This window comes from Temnothorax longispinosus, chromosome 7 (assembly GCF_030848805.1).
Source record: "Temnothorax longispinosus isolate EJ_2023e chromosome 7, Tlon_JGU_v1, whole genome shotgun sequence".
Classification (NCBI taxonomy): domain Eukaryota; kingdom Metazoa; phylum Arthropoda; class Insecta; order Hymenoptera; family Formicidae; genus Temnothorax; species Temnothorax longispinosus.
Genome location: NC_092364.1, coordinates 4,344,841 through 4,366,058, shown reverse-complemented (window position 1 = coordinate 4,366,058; position 21,218 = coordinate 4,344,841). Strand labels below are relative to the sequence as shown.

At 36.8% G+C, this 21,218-nt stretch overlaps 1 protein-coding gene across 5 annotated transcripts in view; it reads left to right on the top strand.

Moving 5' to 3' along the window:
- Window positions 1-2,473: 2,473 nt before the first annotated feature.
- LOC139815581 (aquaporin AQPAe.a-like) overlaps window positions 2,474-21,218 on the top strand; it is a 22,573-nt gene continuing 3,828 nt past the window's right edge. The window contains exons 1-5 of one of the 5 annotated variants that reach the window (XM_071782593.1): window positions 2,474-2,567; window positions 4,468-4,627; window positions 19,621-19,814; window positions 20,132-20,275; window positions 20,729-21,183. In XM_071782593.1, coding sequence (XP_071638694.1) covers window positions 4,489-4,627; window positions 19,621-19,814; window positions 20,132-20,275; window positions 20,729-21,175 — 924 coding nt within the window. In that variant the 5' untranslated portion in view covers window positions 2,474-2,567; window positions 4,468-4,488 and the 3' untranslated portion in view covers window positions 21,176-21,183. The other 4 variants (XM_071782592.1, XM_071782591.1, XM_071782594.1 and 1 more) reach the window with 4 other exon arrangements.

Sequence of the window (21,218 nt, the reverse complement as noted above, 5' to 3'; positions counted from 1 at the left end):
ACTTTGACTTGTGATTTATCGATTGCCTGACATTATTCTACCATCAATAACAAAATCGCTACTGATTTTATTTGCTTCTCTCATAATCGACATTGTAAAACAATTCGAGATAATACAATAATAAAGGTACCCTTTCAGAAAGACTTTCTCTGATGATAACGAGACAACAAATATTCTAGACATATTTAGTTCTGTCACAACTTCATGCAGTATAAAAATAAAACAAGATTAAATGAATAATTCCTATTCTCCTCTCTCTCTCTTTCTCGAATTAAGTAAGATTGATTTACTATCTTGAGACAAGAGTAACAGAGTATAGATTTAAGCTTATATTCTTATACGTTTGGAATAAATCTTCACTCGATGTTATAATCGTATAATGCACGCTGTTAGCGTCACAATATTGGCACAAAACAGATATGTGCTACCGTTGTTTGTCGACGGCAATAACGTGACACGTACGTTCGTATCTGTGTATAATGGATCTCAAGTATATAACCCTACAAGAAATACTAAAAGATATGATCCTATCTTCTCGAGTCTTATTTCTCTAGTAAGTATACATGTATACATATGTATGTAGTTGTAATTCTAATTATTAACTGATGCTAACTGAATCAGAAAATTAGGATCTAGTTCTATAACCAGTCAAATATACTGATTTTTGTCAAATATACTGATTAGCTGCTAATGATGTCTACTGAAGATTTTTGTCGTAAAAGTTGGATGAAAACATACTTCTTTTGATGATTATATCGCAGTCAATTAATATGTTCGAGAAGATTTATGATATAACAAGAATGGCACTCTTATATAAGTATGTACAATATGTATCAAATATCAGATCGTATACAGATCATATTCCGATTAAATATCATTCATTTGTTTTACGTATTAATATATTAAGACGAAAATATCTAATGAACACGGTTACACCCTGCATTTAGGCCGCGGCCTATACCTACCTCAATTCGATCTAAATTATTTAGACCACCTGTTTACAGCAGCTGTAAAACAGACGGCCTAAATAATTTAGGTTGAATTTGAGGTATAGGCCGGCCGCGACCTAAATGCTCCGGTGTAACCGTGCCCAATGTAAAATTCTTCTGTGAAAATTAACGTGATAAAATTAAGATCATTTCATTCTTATGGATTTAAGAATTTTTATTTAAAATTAAAATATTCCTTTTTCAACAATAAATATAATTGTCCTTATATCGATCCTATTTATGATAGAGTAATAGTATTGCACGGAAAGAACGATTTTGCTGAAAATAATTTTGTTGCGACATCAAAATAATTATAGTAGGTCGCTGATGATAATGCTGTTAAAAGTTTTGGCATTTTATAATAGCTATCACTTTGAGTGTTTTACATAATTATTGGTGCAACAAAATTATTTTCAGATTTGTATCTAGCTAAATTTTTAGATATTTTAGCAAAACCGTTCTTTCCGTGTGAATCCGGAAATCTTTTCTGTGGGTATACATATTTTGGTTATCGCTAAAGACAATTCGATTCAAATAATCTCAAGTATGATTTATAAGTAAGTTTTATCAATTATACGTTATTTTATTATAATTATTATTTTAATAATAAAAATATGTTAAATAAAAATAACGATTTCAGAATAATTCTATAATTTTTGGCATCCATAAGTACGTCAAGATGAATTGTGTGATCTATTTGAAGTTGTTTCTATAAAATAAGTGTTAGATATAAATGTAAAAAAATCTAAGAGAAAAAATATTTAGCCTAAATTTGATTAAAAATTATGTAATATTTTATAATATATATAATAAGCGTATAAAAGAGAAGCATTCTCTCAGTTTCTTGGAAAAAAAGCAATCTATATATTGTATATTAAAAATATGATAAAAAATACTAACAAAATACTTATAAGGATATTAAAATCATATTGCAATCGCAAAATTTGATAAAGTAATTTAATCAAAACAATGCGCGATGTCTAAGTTAAAATTTACTCGATGAGTAAGAAGTTTTGGCTGATTTGCCAAAGATAATTTCGTGATAATGCTCTTCAAATATGTAGGGCATTCACCTAGTGCTTTTGAATACACATGCACGTAGGAGATACTTTTCATTAAAAATGAAATAAAATAAATATTTCTCTATATAATTTAATTGATACGTTATCATTTTTCAAATATTTAAAGTAGCTAATTAAAAAATAATTGTATAATCAATATTAATAAATATCTAATATCTAATTACGCTTCTATAAGTTTTAATTTTTCAAAAGATCTTTTCTTCCTACTTCCGTTTAAAAAAGATCATTTCAATATCATATAAAGACCGCGATGTGTGCCAAAGTTGTCGATCAGCGAAATGTATATCCTATAATACATATACGATATTATGATACTTGTCGACGCCAATGTAAATATTTTCCGATGCGGAAACGAAATAACGCGCGCGCGTGCCGCGTCTTGATAATTTGGCATACGTTTCGTGATTCTCTTGGTCGTGCATATACCGTCGTCTAACGGGAGAGCGACGGCCAGAGCCGGCCGTTGGCGCACAGTGGAGGGTTTCTACATATAGAGGTGAGCGCAACTCGCGAATTCAGTCCTCTCGAAACCACGCGACAAAAGACAATTCCTGGGATAAGCCACAATAGAGCCGCGCGAGTTCGTTCCCTTCGAGTGTGCCGATCATATTCGCGCATTTTTATGAATTGTTGACGAGAGCGGAATTTTTGGCGTACGAAAATACATCGAAAGCGGACTTATTCGTGCAAGATCTGTGTGCAACGTTGCAGCCGCGAGTTCCTCTTCGCAGTAAGTAGCACGAAGAATTAAAAGAGTCAACAATCTCTTCTTTCATGATCGCCGTTTTTCGTATAACCGAACGTTGTAAATGAAAATTTTCCCGATTCTTGAACGGGATCGATGTGTATAAATTAAAATGCAAATGTACTTTAAAACGTCATTTAACTCGCTCGCGTGTTTCTCTCGTCGTTAGTTGGCATTGGTGCCAATGACTTGAGATATTTCTATTTTACAAATAGCGAGGAGTCTTTCAACAACATATGTTTAAGTTGAAAAGACATGTTGGAAAAAAATATGTGGTGTAAACCACGACGGCAAAAAAAAGAGTGCTAGTAGATTAAATTACGATTCGATATGACGTCATAAATCGATCGCGAATCTTTCGTGTTATCGCGAAAGTTTGGAGTTCAGTCTTATCGAAAGCTCTTTGAAAGCGTATCAAGTTTAGCTTGATTAGTTAAAAGCTAAGTTAAGAACCAGTTGATTTTTTTTTAATGCTGTTGCTCCTTTAGAATTTATAACATTTATAATTTAAAAAACATACAATTACAGACGTCAGAAATGCATTTTTTGGTGAATTCCGAAAATTATATAATTGAAAGCATCGAAAGATTGCTCGAAACGAGCCGTTATCATGTGATAAAGATCACGGATTAAGAAAAGGATTAGGTGAAATTAGTTGAAAGATCGGTTAATAATTGGTTTTTTCCGTTCTTGTTGTTTAATATTTGCGATAATATAATTTTTCAAATTTAGATAAACATATATTCCCGCGTAAGTTGCACGAGTTAAAACACTTATCGGGAATGCAGCAACATACTTATATTTGATGCCAAGTTTACGAGAGATCGGTTAATCATCAGTTATATGCGTGCTAAATCATGGATTTAATTAACGGAGTACGATTGCTCCGCAATCGGGAGACGTGTGATTCAATCGTTTGTGCGCGAAGCGTCGAAATTCATCTGACAGCTTGGCGAATTTAATTAGTTATTCCCACCTTGCGTTTGTTATTTGCACGATGATATACAACTCGGCTGTATTTGAGCTGACGATATAATTCCGCCAAATCGTACCGGCTTTAGATAACGATATATGCTCTATTTATATGATTATCAAGTGCTTCTGTTTGCAAGGCAACACAGATAGAAGATATTCTAATGTTGCGAAGTCAGTCAATGAGAAGTCTGTCATAAGTGTCGACCTTCTTATTTTGTGACTTAGCAAAATTGTGAAAAGTATAAGCAAAAGAACAGGACAGATTCCGTTAATATTTATCGAAATTTTACTAAAGATTAAGTTAATGAGAAGATTTTTCCCAGGATTTAATTAAGTTTGAAATTTTCCAGAATTTTTCTGGAATCATAACTCGCTATAATTACACCAGAATTTATCAGAGCAGGCAGCAGTTGATTTTAAAACGCGCGCATAACAGTAGTTTGCTGATAAAAAGATAATCAGAAGAGCCGGAGTATATTTGCGAATTCATTTGCAATCTGTCATTTTTATTTTCCGGTGGCAGTTTCTTATAAGACTCTTATAAATAAGAGTATCACGGAGTTAAGGGGTGATTTTGGCTGCATGATTTGCTGCCACACTGTAGATAAGATAAGTTAAGGCCTCAATATTTTGTATTAGACTGAAAAATTGTAACCTCACTATGCTCTATTTCCAGTAAACACCTAATTGCGCCGACATGGAGCAAAATGGTATCTCGATAATATCACCACCGGGTGCCACGGAAAACCTGTCTATCGGAAAGTCCAAAAGTATCGGCATCACGCTCCGATCCAATGGTACAATACAATCGACGAAGGAGAAGCTGAAGACACCTTGTGAGTACGAATGAATGGCGCGATCATAACGGAATATGTAGACACGCAAAGAAATTGAAAGTAAAAGTCCCGTTTTTGAAATGTAAACCAAGAATAATTTGACAAATATGTCCAATCCGAGAAAAAAATCTTTACGATGAGAAATTCATGAATTTTATTTTACGTTACATGAACTATAAAATTAAATGTTCAATTTTACAAATTTTGTAGTAGACTCTGTGCAAAGTAATTTATAAAATGTTCTTCTAAAAATGATATGCAAGATGCTCATTGTGTTTTTTCGATTTATACATTTAATAATAATTAAATAATAATAAAAGCGATTTATATCAAACCATCACCTGTATTCGATATTTTTATATTTGTTCTGAAAGAAAAGTTAGAATCGTATTTCGACGTGAAATTTCTATTAGCGAATTCGGTTGAACGCATCAGTGCGCATTCAGTGCACATTAAAGCCGTCGTACACGAATCAACATAAAGTGTATGCATGTTTAATATAAACGGGTTAAATCACGAAACCCTCAATTATCTTTATTGTACTATTTGGTAAAATATGTATTGGGCGTTTATCAGAGTCGAAATATTTGCATTTTACTCTAAATATTAGAAATTAAATCAGTGTACAACGGCTTTAATGTGCACTGAGTGCGCACTAGTGCGTCCAATCGAATTCGCTATATGTTACCTATATATTTCTACATCCTCTTGTTTTCGAATAAAGATCGATTCTCGAATCTCTTAAGCGGATTTCGAGCGGGGTCAAAGTTCGCAAATCCTTTTCCGTATAAAATCCGATCGAAAAACTGAATAGTCCGATTTTATCTCGAATATCGATATATATCATCGCCAAAATCTGCATGTTAAAAAACGATGCGACCCTCTGCGGAATATCAACGCGAAAAGTGAATAATGGCGCGTACACGCTTCCAGCTAGCCAGTGACAAATCTTCGCTCTCGTGAAACGTTGGAACGAATTTCATTATAATTCATAGAGGTTCCCGTCCATTAGAACGTAGAACTTACTTTGCAGCCATTCCCGCACGAGGGTACATATATCAATCCAAACAGACTCCGAACTTTTAATTAGGTATCACCTGATTTTGCGGCGATTAATGGCTCGTCCGCCCCCTCAATATTTATCATGCTCCTTGCGTACTTATCGCGCGCAAAGTATAATCGAATTTCATTAGAGGAGACATTGCGGTTGTAAGATATTTCTGTTCATCAATGATACGCGCGCGAATTTTAATCCTTCTAAAATATAATGATTCATGATTCACCCTTTTATGATTTATCTTTTTACGTATCGACGTTCTGTCGATATACTGACAAACCCTTCCCACGAAATCCAAAGAAATATATTCAAAGAAATAAATTTTTTTATAAATCTCAATTCTTCTTACTGACATATAATTCGCAATTCGCTGCAAAAGACTCGCAGCCTTCGGGAATCCTATTGGATCCGGGAATAGAAACGTATAGAGGAGATTTCGCGAAAGAGTCTAGCGCGAAGGAGTGACGTGAATAGAAGGAATCGATCGTATAATAAGATGGAAAGGCTTCGCAACACGATCGTTCGCTCCTGCTTTCAAGATTGACCTTAAACTCGCGAATCGGCTGCCGTCGCGAGGCAACCGACCTCCTATTCCTTGAAATATTTCTCGCCGTCGCGCTGCGCCGATCTCCTTCACGGTGAAAGAGAGAAGAAAGCGCGGAGGCTTGCATTATACCGAACGCATGCTAAGCGACGCTCTAGGAGCACCATCTCTCCCGGCTTGAAAATTGGGTCGGAAATCGGATTTGACTACGAGGGAATTTCTCTCTTTCGCGCCGCGTTTCCGTTGCGCATTTCACCGTATCGGAAGCACCCCTGATGCGAGGTGGATGTCTCGGTGATCCGGAAAATTAGGTTCTCGCGCGTAAGTAACGTTATATCGAGAGTCCGTACCCCGAAGAAGTGGTATCGTGCATTATTACGACGTTCTCGGATCGAGGAAAAAATTTTTATCCTCACTTATTCCGGCAGTGATTAATGTTTCGAACCTGCGACCTTTACATGTGTCTATTGTTCTTGTACAATAATGTTTTATCGTTGGAAATGTTTTATTTGCTAATAAATAATAGCTATAAAATCAAGAATGGTTTAATTCATTCATGATTAATTTACAACATATGTCTTTCTTATGATTGTATTCATTTGGGATAGTGAAATGATAATAAAGTCTTCTTTCTTCCATCACTTTTCCTAATATAAAATGCAAGAGTTTTTAACTATTGTGTGCGCGGCGAGAATAATCGACGTCGCACTTGGCGCGTTTGATCTAGAAAGCGAGCCGCGTTCTTCTTTAACGAGCGTATTTCGGTCGTTTCTCTAGGAAAAAGAAAGTGCATAATGCAAACCGCATCAGGAAACGCGGTGGCTCGGACGTTTTTACGAGACACGTCATACGCAGGCAGTCCCGCTAACGAAATTAGATGATAATTATGGAGCAGGACGCGTATGGGTAACATTTCTTTCCATATATTATCCTTTTCTTCGTTCGACGAGCGCGCAAAACGGCACTCAGTTTCACGATTCGATCTTTTATTTGCCGCCTAGTTCGTCACACACTTCGCGGCGTATCTACATCTATGAGATGTTAATTAACTCGTGGTAATATTTCCGTTGAACGTCGCGCGTACCTCACAATGGTTTCACGAAAGTCTCGAGTCTGACAAAAAAAAAGAAGATGCCGGTGAGAGGAATTGATTATTCCCGAATGGCTTTTTGTGAAGTCTATCTTCCTGAGAAAATCTAGGGAAACGATACCCGTACTCTCGGAATGCTAAGTTATCCGTGTGTACTTTCACCCGTTTCGTACGATCGCGATGCGAGCTTGATTTATAATCGCGAAAATACGTGCGGTGAGTCTTTAGGAATTAATTTAAATTTAATAGCGAGCAGTTGTAAAGAACAGGAATTGAGATGCGGGTCACGCACTATCTCAGAATCCCTATCTCTTGCTGTAGAAACGTCGCGGTAAATAGTTGGCAATTTGTTCATGCCATGTTGATGCAAATATACCTATATTTGGTCTCGAAATAAAATGCCCATAAATATCGGTCTACATAGAATTCTAAATTTCAACAATGATCAAAACATGCCACAATAAATTTCCTGGCTTTTCTTTTAAATCAAGATGTTCACTTAAAATAAAAATAAGATAAATTCTGTAAAACGTACTTTAAAATTTTTCAGTATAAAAATTCGCATTATGTTTACGACTTAAAAAAAAGTACACAAGCAAATTTAACAGGACAGAATAACGGTCTTTGCCTTGTACCCGACATAGAAAGTAGTTCGAGCGGCGAATTGTGCGCGACGAAGACGCAAGTGTGCGTGTCCATGAAGATAGAACAGCTTCCGGTACGAAGGATGGTATTACCTATATCCGATCTGACGAAAGAAAATTTTGAAACTTTTCATCGATTAGGAGCCGCATTGTGCCGCCGGCAATATCGCTAATAATTCACCGTTCGCAATCGAGCGAAACCTTCGTCGTTTTACAGCCTTATGTCATTCGTTATTGGATTATAGTACATTATATTATAGTGCCTGTAATAAAATCGTCAATTGGAAACGCGCGCGTCTCATTTCGTTATTTTTATCGTTGAAAATGTGCGGTGTGATGCGGATTCAATGGGCGTTCTGAGATGTGCCATAACTACCTATTTTCTACGCTGACTTTTCTCTGACGTAAGTTACACGTTACTACAGGGTATTTGCAGTGCGGATACATCAACGTCGGCAGTAAATATTTCTCGCCGTGTCGTCACCAGATTTAAAGGAGTTCAGTCGCGACAACGACCGGTGATAAATCGAATTATGCTAATGCATGCAAAATATTTCTGACCAAATGACGGTTGCTTTTTGTAGTTTCATAACAGGGGCAACGAGAAGCACTGTGAAACATATTTGTGAGAACGAGCAGCGAGCAGCGACCAGCTTTCTTTCCCCTCGACTTTATACCGTAGATAAGAATAAATTGGGAATGTAAGAAAAATAATACGTTTTCTACCTTTCGCGCAATTATCATAATCACTTCGCTTTACTTTACATTATAATTCACGCTCGTCGGGAATCTGAGGAATCTGCAATTGATCTTATCAGACGGAGTATTCCCTGCCCCAGATTCCCGAGAAGACATAATTATCGCCAGACTGGAATCCGTTGAATCGAACGAGAAGCGCTCTGAGAAAATTTAATACATCGTGATATTGTCGAGTTTCAGGAAATCCTGAGTTTGACTCTTCCTCGCGTTACAACGATTTATCGTGACAATCGCGCTGTAATTTATCGATACTTCCTTTCTATCCGTTCTCACGATAGTTGCTCCACTTCCACTCCGATCGTGTGATAGGGTAGATAACAACAAAATGCCAGCAGTGGGAATGCAATCAATGCGAGACAATGTGCTTTGTACTGCAGTAACGCGATCTTGTTATTATTCACCCGTATCTTCTTTGTAAATATTTTTGCGATAAATTCTTAAAGTAGTTACGTATTAATTCGTAATAATATTTAGATACAATGTTAATAGAAATATCATTGATAATTAGTGAGTGCTAAAGTAACTAAAATTAACTAAATTAACTATATAATATAAACTAATGCTTAAAAAAATTAATTTAAAAATATCATTTACTCGATAAATAAAGTTTAAAAGATAGACAGATTTTAATTATGTTTCTTTAGCTTTTAACAATGCTCGAAACCTCAAAGATATTTCCTCAATTTATAAACATCAATATTCATTATATCAAATATTTCAAACGTTTCTCTTTTTTTCTAATTTTAATGGATAGCATTTCATAGAAAGTGTTTGTTTATTGTACGGAACTTCGAGTCTCTGTTTCGTTTTCAACGAGATAAATTTTTACCAGAGTAAAAATTCAGAGGATTTCGGGCAGATCAGCGGCAAGTGCGCGCGTAAAAATGCCGTTAATCTGCCTTTTTTCTTCTTTGTCGATTTTACGGTATGCTTGCAACAAATTGAGAGAATGTCGTCGTATCGAGTCTGGCGCGACGCTCGAGAGCCACCGGACTCCGGCCATTCACCGCGAACTTGACCCACTGTCACACTTGCAACACCGACGAACGTGTGTATTCCGAGCACAAAAAAGGCTACCGTGTCCGTGTACTTTTCACTTCCCCTTGCAGCGCCTCAGTTTATCGCGAGGTGTCTTGCAACTGTACACTGATGACGTAACGGCTATTAAGAAAACATTCTTTTATTTCATTCTCGTTGCATCAAGCTAATAATCTACGCGTCTTTAATATATTATACATTATATTTATTAATTTTCTAATGCAGAATTAAAAAAAAACCGTCACTATACCAATAAATTATTGATATAATGATGCATCATGTATTGCTGATTAGAAAGGTATAAAGAATGTTTTATTCATTGCTTCAAAATTATGTACGAACCAATTTTATAATTTAATAACAATTTTATTTACATATATTATTTTACACATTAATATGCATGATATATGTCAAAAATTTATCTGCGTTGCACGCATGTTCCGATAGTTTTGCATTTCCGCCGCTTATCGAAAAATTGTTTTATGCAACGCGTTGAATGGGCGAAAATTAGTTTTGACACCATTTCATCGCGAATCTAATCGGCTGTGACAATCGATGGCGCAGCATAATATTGTGTGAGAGCACGTGTAATTATACGACAATTATCGATCATTGCCAATCGCTCCGCATGCGAATAACCGACAGCGATATGAAAGAGCACGCAATTAATCGAGTCCTGCATTTTTTTGTTAAAACAGTTATTACAACGCAAAATTTTTCGCAATTAGGAATAGCTTTTTCTCTCAAGGGAAAATATCCTTGCGTTGAAGCAGCTGCAAGATGAAGCAACTAGAGCGTGCCGTGTATTCAACGTATCCCGCATTTCATTAGCCAACGAAAGTTGAAGAAAAATATGCGTAACGTAAAGAAAAGCGCATCTGCTCTTTCATGCATCTCGACGTTTACGACGGTTAATCGACGCGAGTGTAGCGTTTCGTCCGCGTCTCTCAGCATGAACCGGGAATTTCACCGTGATGCAATTACCGAGCCATTTTCTACTGTTTCAGAGGATTCATACTATATCCCGCGAGAAATGTGAAAATGCACATGCAGGCTATATACGCTCGAATATATACGACGGCCCTGCGGCTTGCACGGGCGCGCGCGCGTCTTCCATTCTCGTTTGGCGCGGAAAAAAAAATGAATATTTATGTGTCTTCGTTTGCACGCCACGTAACGTCATCAACTTTACTCAATGGTTTTAATGCTATTCATGGTATCCAACTACGTGCGTGCGAAAAATGCTCCGGCGAAAAACGCCGCTCCGCTGATCAAACACTTTGAGAGAGATTCTGAGACGACATATAAGTAAATTTATCTTTACTTCCCGAGACAAGTAAATGATGTTGACATTTTCTAAAATAAGCCAAAGCTTACACACAGAACATTTCAGAGTTATTGTATCTTCTTGAAATGAAAATATCTGATTTTCGTGCACGTTATTCAAGTCTCCTTTTTAACTTATTTCAACATTTTAAAACGTAGATGAAGTTAATTTAGGCAGTTTGTGATATTATTGAGAAACTCGTGCTATTTTACCAAAGCGTTTACTTTGAAAATACAAGACTGGAGAATCTCTTTTTCATTTTTCCCCCAAAAAATATATAAACCTGCAAGCTTGAAAAAGATTCGTGAAAATTCACTCGAGTATCGTGAATTCACCGAGTCGTAGAAAGACCGTATCGCAGTTGCAGCTCACGATGACCGATCGTATTTCACGCGATGAACCTGTTACGATTCCTATCGTTTTGGCCGTATTTCACAATCGGACGGAGTCGCGCGTGTTTCTGCGTAAATAACGTTGCCTATTGTGCGTATTGCGACGCAAGTATTGCGTGCAATTTGCAGACTGACGACTTATATGCTTTAACGTCGCGAAAAAAGCCATGTTACACAAATCGTACGTGTGTATTCTGTATTATATAAAGCTCAGACCGTGTCATCGCCGATCGACCGGTCAGTCATTAGCAAAATGTTACTTGGTCAGAGGCAATCGCGCGGATTTTCAGTACTTTCACACGATAAGCGAACGACGTTGTATCGCATCAAATAAACATGCTACTTTCATACCGAGCAATTTTATATCTAATTCTCGATCGATTCCCAGGAAAAGTTTAACGGGTTCCATTAATGAATGAATTGGGAAGGTAATTATACTAATTAGTAAAACGCCTTATCCATACTAACACGCAAATTATGATGAGCGCAATTACAAATTGTAATTACGCAGCGGGCACAGTCACACATAACTTTATTAGCTAAAGTTCAGGTTTATTAACATTAGTTAATTAACGGACATGGCGGGTAATCAAATTGGTAATTAAAATAATCGACATAATATATTATACATTTACAAGTTTATCACTTATTAAGATTATTATGGAATAAAAGAAAAAATATTTTCTCATAAATGAAAAAGTGACGTAGGAAACTGTGTTTGACAACGTGAATTATTAAATGAAGTAAATTATCGTGAGTATAACGTTTAATTCAAGGGCATACTCTTAAATGCATGTCTAGTCTATGCAGATGCGCGATGTGAAAAATAATTAATGACACACGCGCGTTATCTTATCGTTTTATTAATATCTATTGCGACCAGTTGAACAAATACTGTTTTTCCGATCGTTGAGATGTGTGCAAACATCGTAACGGATGTATATATTATTAGAAAAGCCGCATTTTTGCGATGAAGTCACGAGCGCACATATTCGTCTTTTCTTAAATCTTCACGCGAGAAATTTACCGGACATTATGAACACGAAATGTACTTTGCTGGTCATCGTACGTTGCATCGTACGCGAGAAAAACTGGTTTTCTACCTTTTCAGTGCAATTGATTTATGGAAATTTCACTGCTCGGGTACCGCCGCTATTAGAGATCATTGAAATTTGCGGTGCGCCGGTAATTTTCTGATACTTTTCCGTGTCAAATCATCGAAATAAATTGCCTCTTCACAATCCTATACGGTATGAAGTTATGAAGTGCAATTCCAATTACGAGGTGCAAAAAACGTAATAGTGGAATGCAAAAATTTAAACGATTTGCTAATTAGACAAATTTACGTAAGAAGTTACGCGTTGCATCAAAACGTTTGAAATGCTTCCTGTACAAAACGGTCGTAATTTCGTAAAAAATTATAATCATTAATTTATCTACAGTTACAATATAGTCTGTTAATTATAATTAGTTGCAATACTATACGGCCATTCAATTAATCAAATATATCGCGTTCCAGAATTAGTACATGTTATTCGAACTTCTCATATGATAGTCTGACAATAAGCAACATAACAATAACTGCAGGAATGCATGAATATTCATACGTACGCACGTGAAATGTGCATTGCTGCTTTATCAGTTCACCGCGAGTCGCGAGTCGCGATACAGTAGGTTTCTGCTGTACTTTTCGCGCACTATCGATAGCTGGTAAACTCATACGTCGTAGTCGGTATGCTGATGGAAAATTTTCCAGATATCGGAAAGATAACGGATATTTGTACGAGAGATACCGTAGATGGTGCATCAATGAAAGCGCATCGACGCAACGCGGAGCGCAACGCCGCGTCCCTTCCCTTCTCCTTTCTCCTCGATAGATTGCTCGCACGACTTCTTCCACAGGAGCCTCCAATTTCGTGTTAATTTCATCAAATTACGGTTAGCTTAACTTGTTAAAAATAAAGAAGGTATTGAAGGCGAAGCGCATAGGCATACGGGACATTTCACCCGGCGCGGCGAACGTAATTGTTGATTACTTTCGCGATCCGTAATTATGCTCCCGTACTTTCCTGCTAATTACCGCCAGCCTCCGTTCTCCGCAGTTTGATTTTTTAATTAGCGATTAGAGATATGCTCGCGTTCAAGTTACGTGGAACTTGGAAAGTGCACGTCTCTCCGGCGAAGATATATTTCCGTGAATATAGATATGTTGCCGTGCCTCGAAGCGATCGCGTACCTATGTGTTGTTTTCCTCGCAAGTTTCTATTCGGTCCTGATGTACAACACGCGCGCAGTGGCTTTCTATACTTTATTCCGCTAGTACTTCACGACCATCTTTACGACTATCGGATCATTAACTGGCGATAAATTAGCGAAACGTTAAGAGAGCTCGTAAAGCTGTACGTTCTAATTTCTTTATATTGATTAATTACCGGTCGATCGGCTTTTATGAACACGTTGGGTTATTTCTTTCGTATCTCTTTCTTTCGTAATATAAACAAAAAAGGAATATATATAAAGGAACAAAAAAAGGAATAAGTATATTAAAAAAAGCGAAAAAGAGCAAAAATGTATATAAAAATGTAAATAAAAACAATAAAAAATAAAGTTATATTATACACGAGATTTCATATAATGTATTTTTTTAGTTCAACAAAACTTTATAATATTATACACAAATGCAAACAAAAACTCGGAAAAAGCAAAGAGCTTATCGCAGGTACTATTTTTATTATAAGCTATTAATAGCTCACGTCAATAGCTATAACATATAAATTTAAACAATTTTTTTTTCTTTTTACTGAATTATATAAATACATATTCTAGAATTAAATAAATAGACATTGAATTTTTGAACTTTTATTCTTATAAATAAAATGGTTTTTATTCCAATATTTTGCGTGTCCCGAGGATCCACGAAAAGGATCGATGGCGCCATCCTAATGCTATCCCTCGAACCGTTCCTAATCCGCACCGCGCCGCGTACTTACGAGTCAGAGCGGAGCCGATTACGCATCAAACAGGTGACTCCGACAACACCTGTCACCAATCGCAGAATTCGGCGATGATCCACGATTGACATACGTATTGGCTGATCGCGGGCTGCTCCGATCATCCTCGTCGTAATGACGTCCACAGACAGAACGAATATAATAGTGATTCAAGCCGGTCGATATTGTGTTCTCCGCGTTGCCAAACCGGAGCGATCAGCTTGAGCATCAGCATAAGACCGTGAGCCGACAGTCAAGTTAATCGCGCTCGTGAGTTTCTACGGAGCAATTGCCGAGACGGCCCATCCACGCGGTCATCACGTGGACGAACGACACGTTGTTCTCATTCGTAATCGAGTGCATACAAATAAAGACAAACACTTGTGACGGCGATACCTGTGTCTATATTATTCACGTCCTATCCTTGCATTCCGTATCCCCTCTCGGGACAATATATACCAGCTGAATATATTCAAACATTTTGTGGTCTTTCGAACCACATGCCGATCTTCGATCGGCGTGCAACAGTGAAAAGTGGCACAAGAGATTCACCTGATACAAACGTGCAAGCAGTTTCTGAACCCTGACAACAAACAAAAGGTCGTTGACGAATTTAACATCATGAAAGAACTATTGACGCAACAACGAGTCATGATCGGTTCAATCGAGCGAACCTTGGAAAACTTCCAAAAAATTGGGAAGGCCAATTTCACGTACGGAATCGTACGCAACCGATTGCAGAGCCTGAAGGAAGCCTTTGCTCGATGTGAGCAACAACATGGACGGATCCTTGCCGCCTCAACGACGGAGTTCATCGAGACCGACAACTACTTCACCGAGGACCAATTTTGTGTCTGCGAGACAATGTACCTCGCCGCTTCCGACTACATGGCCGAGTGGCAGAGCCTGTTGGAGCCGACGATGCCGTCCTGCCTTGAATCATCACCCATAAGCCACAGACATCACAGCATTGCGCCGCAGTCAACCTTTCAACTCCCGCGTAGAACTCTTCCGAAATTAATCAACGACGGTTAGTGCACGAGCACATTCCATTCATGCTCTTCATACGCTTCCCCAAGCTAATACAGACTCCGCGGCAGTCCTCACCGCGTTGCGTGATAAAACGAACGTCGCAGTTCCAAGTGTTACGAAATCTCGGGCGCGCTGTTGACACATGGGATCGTTACCAAACCGGAGCGATAAAACCTCAGCTTGAGCATCAGCATATATAAGACCGTGAGCCGACAGTCAATTGCCGGGACGGCCCATCCACGTGGTCATCATCACGTGGACGAACGACGCAATTGTTCTCATTCATAATCGAGTGTACAGATAAAGACAAACACTTGTGACGGTGATATCTGTGCCTATATTATTCACGTCCGATCTTTGCATTCCGTATCCCTCTCGGGATAATATCAGCTGAATATATTCAAACACTTTTGTTTCAGAAATAAAAAATAATACAGACTTATATTGCTGTTTGACGTCTGTCGCTCTGTCTCACAAAATTACGTCAAGTATCCATTTTCGTCCAATTCCGTAATGTAATCGATACGATTCGGAGTGCCGGTTTTTTAAGAGGATAAGCCCGTGACTTTGAACGGCTTCGGAACACGTCGGATTGCGTTTCCGTCATCGTATCGAAATCCGGCTAATCCGCGAGTGTCGATGACTGATCACTATCGGTCCCGGTCTGCGTCGCACCGAGTCTGTGTGTTAATGGAAATCATACGTGACACGTGTTCGGTTCTAATTATATCCGCGCGACACACGGTTAATCACGAGAACTCGGCCGTAATTCTAGGGCAAACGTGCGTTGGCATCTCTAATGCATAATTCAGAGATGCAGGCGGATATGTATATGTATAAGCGCGATTAAACCCGAAGGATATTGACATCCGTATGTTATGAATATCATATGAATGTGGAAGTCGAGTGATGCGCATGCACAACGGATCTCAATGATCCGTTCAGGAAATGCAAAACACGAATGCAACACGATGCGGACGCGACGCAGCGGCTATAGGTAGATTAACATGGAAGTATTTCTGTCGCAAGATGTTGGATGGAATAGCGAATACACCGAACCGCGTATCTCCCATGTCGAAAACATAGCAAAAGTATAACTCAAAGCAACATTCAGCTCTACTTTTTATCGCGATAGTTTTTTTTTTATATTTTCGTGAAAAGATATTACATCGTGTCAAAAAAATTGTGCATAAAAGGTAGTATCTGTATGCATAAATAAATATTTTATTTTCAATATTTTTTGTCGCACACATGGAAACATTTTGAACGTTATCAACTTTCCATTTTGAAAAGTAGGTAATGGATATTGCGTTCGCTACTGTAAGTTAATTACAGCGAACTGTGTTAAACAATCAAATCGTACGCATATTTTTTCAACAAAGGTTTGATTGAATTAATGCACGAGCACGTGCTTGATTTAATTAATATTTGCTTTTCTCTGCAACTTACATATAAATAGATTAAATAATTTTATACTTGGTATAAAGAGTAAATATCTTCGCTGAATTAGTCGTCAAATAAAGAGAAGGCAAGAGAAAGCAAGAGATTACTATTTCCAGAGATCGAGATTATCATAGTATTTTCCTATGACAACGAGATAGGAATGGCGAAATGCAAAATATCCATCAGGAAATGGAGAATAATATTTAAATAAAATATAAAATAACATATAGTTGAAAAAAGTTATCGTGTTGAATTATGTTGGATATATTATTTACTGAAATAAGTCTACTCTATTCACTCATAAATTAAAAATTATGTAAAATAAAACTTTATAAATTTATTCAAAATATTATATACTTATATTACCACATCGATAAATAGTCACGAAATTATCAAGACTGCATGGTAAGAAGAAATGTCACGGAGTCTTGACCTCTGGCCGCAGATTACTTGACTGTTAATAATACTTCTTCTCTCTCGCGTGCATGCGCGCGCGCGCTGAACATCAAAATGTTGACCTGAGATTATTATTCAATATGTGATACAATTTTAATATTAATACGAAACATTTAAAAACCGATGAATGTTTGATGTATTTTAATATTGAAATATAACGCGCAATTGGAAATAAAGAAAAAATTCATCCTCTATTACGCATATTTATACTCAATTCTAATATTTTAAGTCGGAATAAAATACGTGTAACAAAATAAATAAAAGTTACACAGCAAAATAATGCAAAAATGGTGAATACTATGATGGTAAACTTATGTAAAATGTATACTTTAACCTGAAAACGAGCGCCTGAGGTGATTTTTATACTCTATAGTATCGAAAAAGTAAAACTCACGTCACAATAATTTTAATATTGCTTCTTTCGTTTTTCAGAAAATATTGAGTAAATTTATATACAAACTGTCCTCAAATACTAATAAATTATAGAATTATCAAAAATATGTATAATAATTAATAACAATGATTTAATTGGCGTGAAAAAATCACTTCAGGCATTTATGCAAAAAAAAATCGGGCGCCCGTTTCCGGGTTAATTTTGAAGTGTGTACTTTAATTTCATTGTTGCGAACTTCAGTTCAACTTTCGCATTCTCGAGCGAAAATTTCAAAGTCCTCCCCCTCTTTCCTGTGATAATTTTTCGTGCTAGCTCTCGCGAGAATTACATCGAGCAAATTTCACGGACGTCAGAGAAAACTGTGCCACCTTGTCAAGAAAAAAAGAACAGGAAGCGTTCAATGGAGCGACATTCAATGAAGAATACTTATTAAAGTCCATTTTCAATAACGCTAGAGCTGCTGGACTATCGACCTCCGATGTGTATAACTTTACTGATGCTTTCATGTAAATTCAACATTGACCTATCCCATCCTGGGTTTATACCAGTGGTAATCGCATTCGACGTGGAGCGAACAAAGTTTCCACTCGAAAGTTTACAACAAAGTGACAGTCCAAGTTATCCTGCCTGTCGAACCAAAAACATAGTTTCTTCGCCGAAAACTATTATACTTTTGGAATTCATTAAAGAACAATCGACTATTTTATCAAACAGGAACTTGACATAAAAACATTGTAAGTTTTAAACATCGAAATTTCAAGAAAAGTAATTTGCTTAAATAATATACTTACTGCTTTAAGAAATAATTAGCTAAATAATTAGCTTTGAATTAATTTTATATACTTTAAATAGTTTTAAAAATTACTGTCTTTTAACAACTAATTTTGAAGAAAAAAAAAAGATAATGTTAGAAACGTTTTCTTTTAAATTGTTAAATATAACATATAAAATTTTTAAATATAAAATTTTAAGATTTTAAATGTAAAATTAACAAGAAGTAGGATAATTTGCATTTTAATACGCACACTTGTATCTTGAAATAAGAACACTTGAAAAGATGTAAACCATGTTTTTCTATTTTTCACACTGATTCAAGGGAACTGTTGGTATTGCGGTTGGCGATTTGAATACGCGTACTTACGTGTGTGTATGTGCATGCACATTATCTATCTTTGAGATCGTCGTTATACAGTTACACTCAACAAGCGAACCTTCATTAGACGTATGCATCTTGACTTTTTTTGTTATACACTCAGCGGCATGTAATGCGTGCAGAAATAAAAATATGTCGCCGTTGGATGCTCCATTTGTGTGTACAATAATTATCTTTTAATTAAATATCGATTTACGAGGTCGAGTCGATAATGAGAACGCAAGTGTTCATACTTTTTCACAAAGGCACGAGAGTGACGTGCTCGAGAAGCATTCTCTACGAAATCATAACACAAAGTAGCGTTTTATTTCTTTTACCTCGTTGCGAGACAATTTTTAAATTATTTATACAGTTTCACAATTCTAATACTGCAATTCAAATTTTACGATTTAATCCGCTGATCTATATACTTTATAGAAATTTAATTAAATAATGCAATTCTCATATCATTATCACTCAAGATACTTTGATATGGATGTCCTTTACGATTGGACGATACGAGTATCTCGGAAGTGATTATGGAGTGCTCGTACATTTACCCTTTCCACACGAGAAATATAATTCATAAATTCACAAATTCAATAAATTGTAAATTGTGCCGATGAGCACAACAACTCGTTGACACCACGCATACATCATGTTAATAAAAACGAAAATGTCCTTTAACATCTCAGGGCTGAAGAAGACGGAAGAAGATAATATGTGCGACAAGTTTCTGGCTATCCTGGGAGAAGTGATTGGAACAGCAATTCTAGTCTTTTTGGGATGCACGGCAGGCCTGGGCAGCATGAAGCCGTATGAGGGAACCGGACCGTCTGTCATACAAATTTCTTTCGCTTTCGGTCTCGCTGTTATGATCGCTATACAGGTATAAATCATTTTGAATCTGACAATTAACATTATCCTCGATAAGAATCATTGACATCGTCTGTGACATGTCAGTACGTTAGTCAAATTTTTAATTTACATATTTTATTTATCTTTTATTTATATATATTTTTAAATTATAACGTAGATTATTTTCCATTTTGTATTTATATATTTTAATAACATATCAATAATTAATATACGTTATTTTATGAATGGGATCAAGCATGTATAAAAGCGAGTATTTTTAAGTAGCACTCTGTTGCTCGATATTATAAAATCTTATCAACGGTTGAATGCATATTTGTTCTTTTCCAGTGCGTTGGTCACATCAGTGGCGCTCACCTCAATCCCGCTATCACAATCGCCGCAGTGATTCTCGGTAACAAGACTCTGATAATGGCCGGATTCTACATCATTGCACAATGTTTGGGTGCCCTGATAGGTTTCGGCCTGCTAAAGGTCAATGAATATACTCATTTATTCACAGATTACAAAGAACACATTCAGATTAACGTTTCGGCGGACAAATCCCGACAAGATTTCTTTCGCTGCCAACATACTGCTGATAATAATATATTCGCGTTTATATAACGCGTTATCAAAAATTGTTATCTCAAAGTTACAAATATTATCAAGATTATTTTTAATCGCCTGAACGCCGCATTTGCTCCTAAAGATAAAAAATTATCTCTATGCTGGTTAATTGCAACATCCAATTATCCAAAATGCTAGAATTCCATGGATCGTTGTAAATAAAATTTTAATAACTATTATAGTTCAAAAATTATACTTCTTGCGCAAAACAACAGTGAATAATGTAGTGAACTGCACAAAATATCGATTAAATTTACGTTTCGATTTAATTATTTAATTTAAATTTGAGTTAACTTTTGTTTCAATATCAATTGACAGTTAGTAACGCCGGCAAATCTTATGCACAACGGCGCGGGCGATCCATCCGTCCCGTTCTGCATGACGGACATTAATAAGGAAATAACAGTCGGTCACGGAATCGCGGCTGAAGCTTTAGCTACGGGAGTATTAGCCTTCTTCGCCTGCGGAAGTTGGGACTCGCGAAACGCGAAGAACAGCGACTCGATGGCACTGAAATTTGGCCTCTGCGTCACCGTCTTATGTCTCGCTTTCATCCCTCACACCGGCTGTAGTTTGAACCCCGCTAGAACGTTCGGACCAGCAGTCTGGAACGGCCACTGGACATATCACTGGGTTTACTGGCTGGGACCGATCGGAGGCGCCGTTATCGCGGCTTTGATATATCGATCTCTATTTTCGCCTAAGACGAAAGATCCAGATGACAACATAAAGGACATGGGAACCTTCAACGGCATCGAGACGTAAACGGAATCGTACGTATACATTTCTGAAATTGTCAAATAAAAAC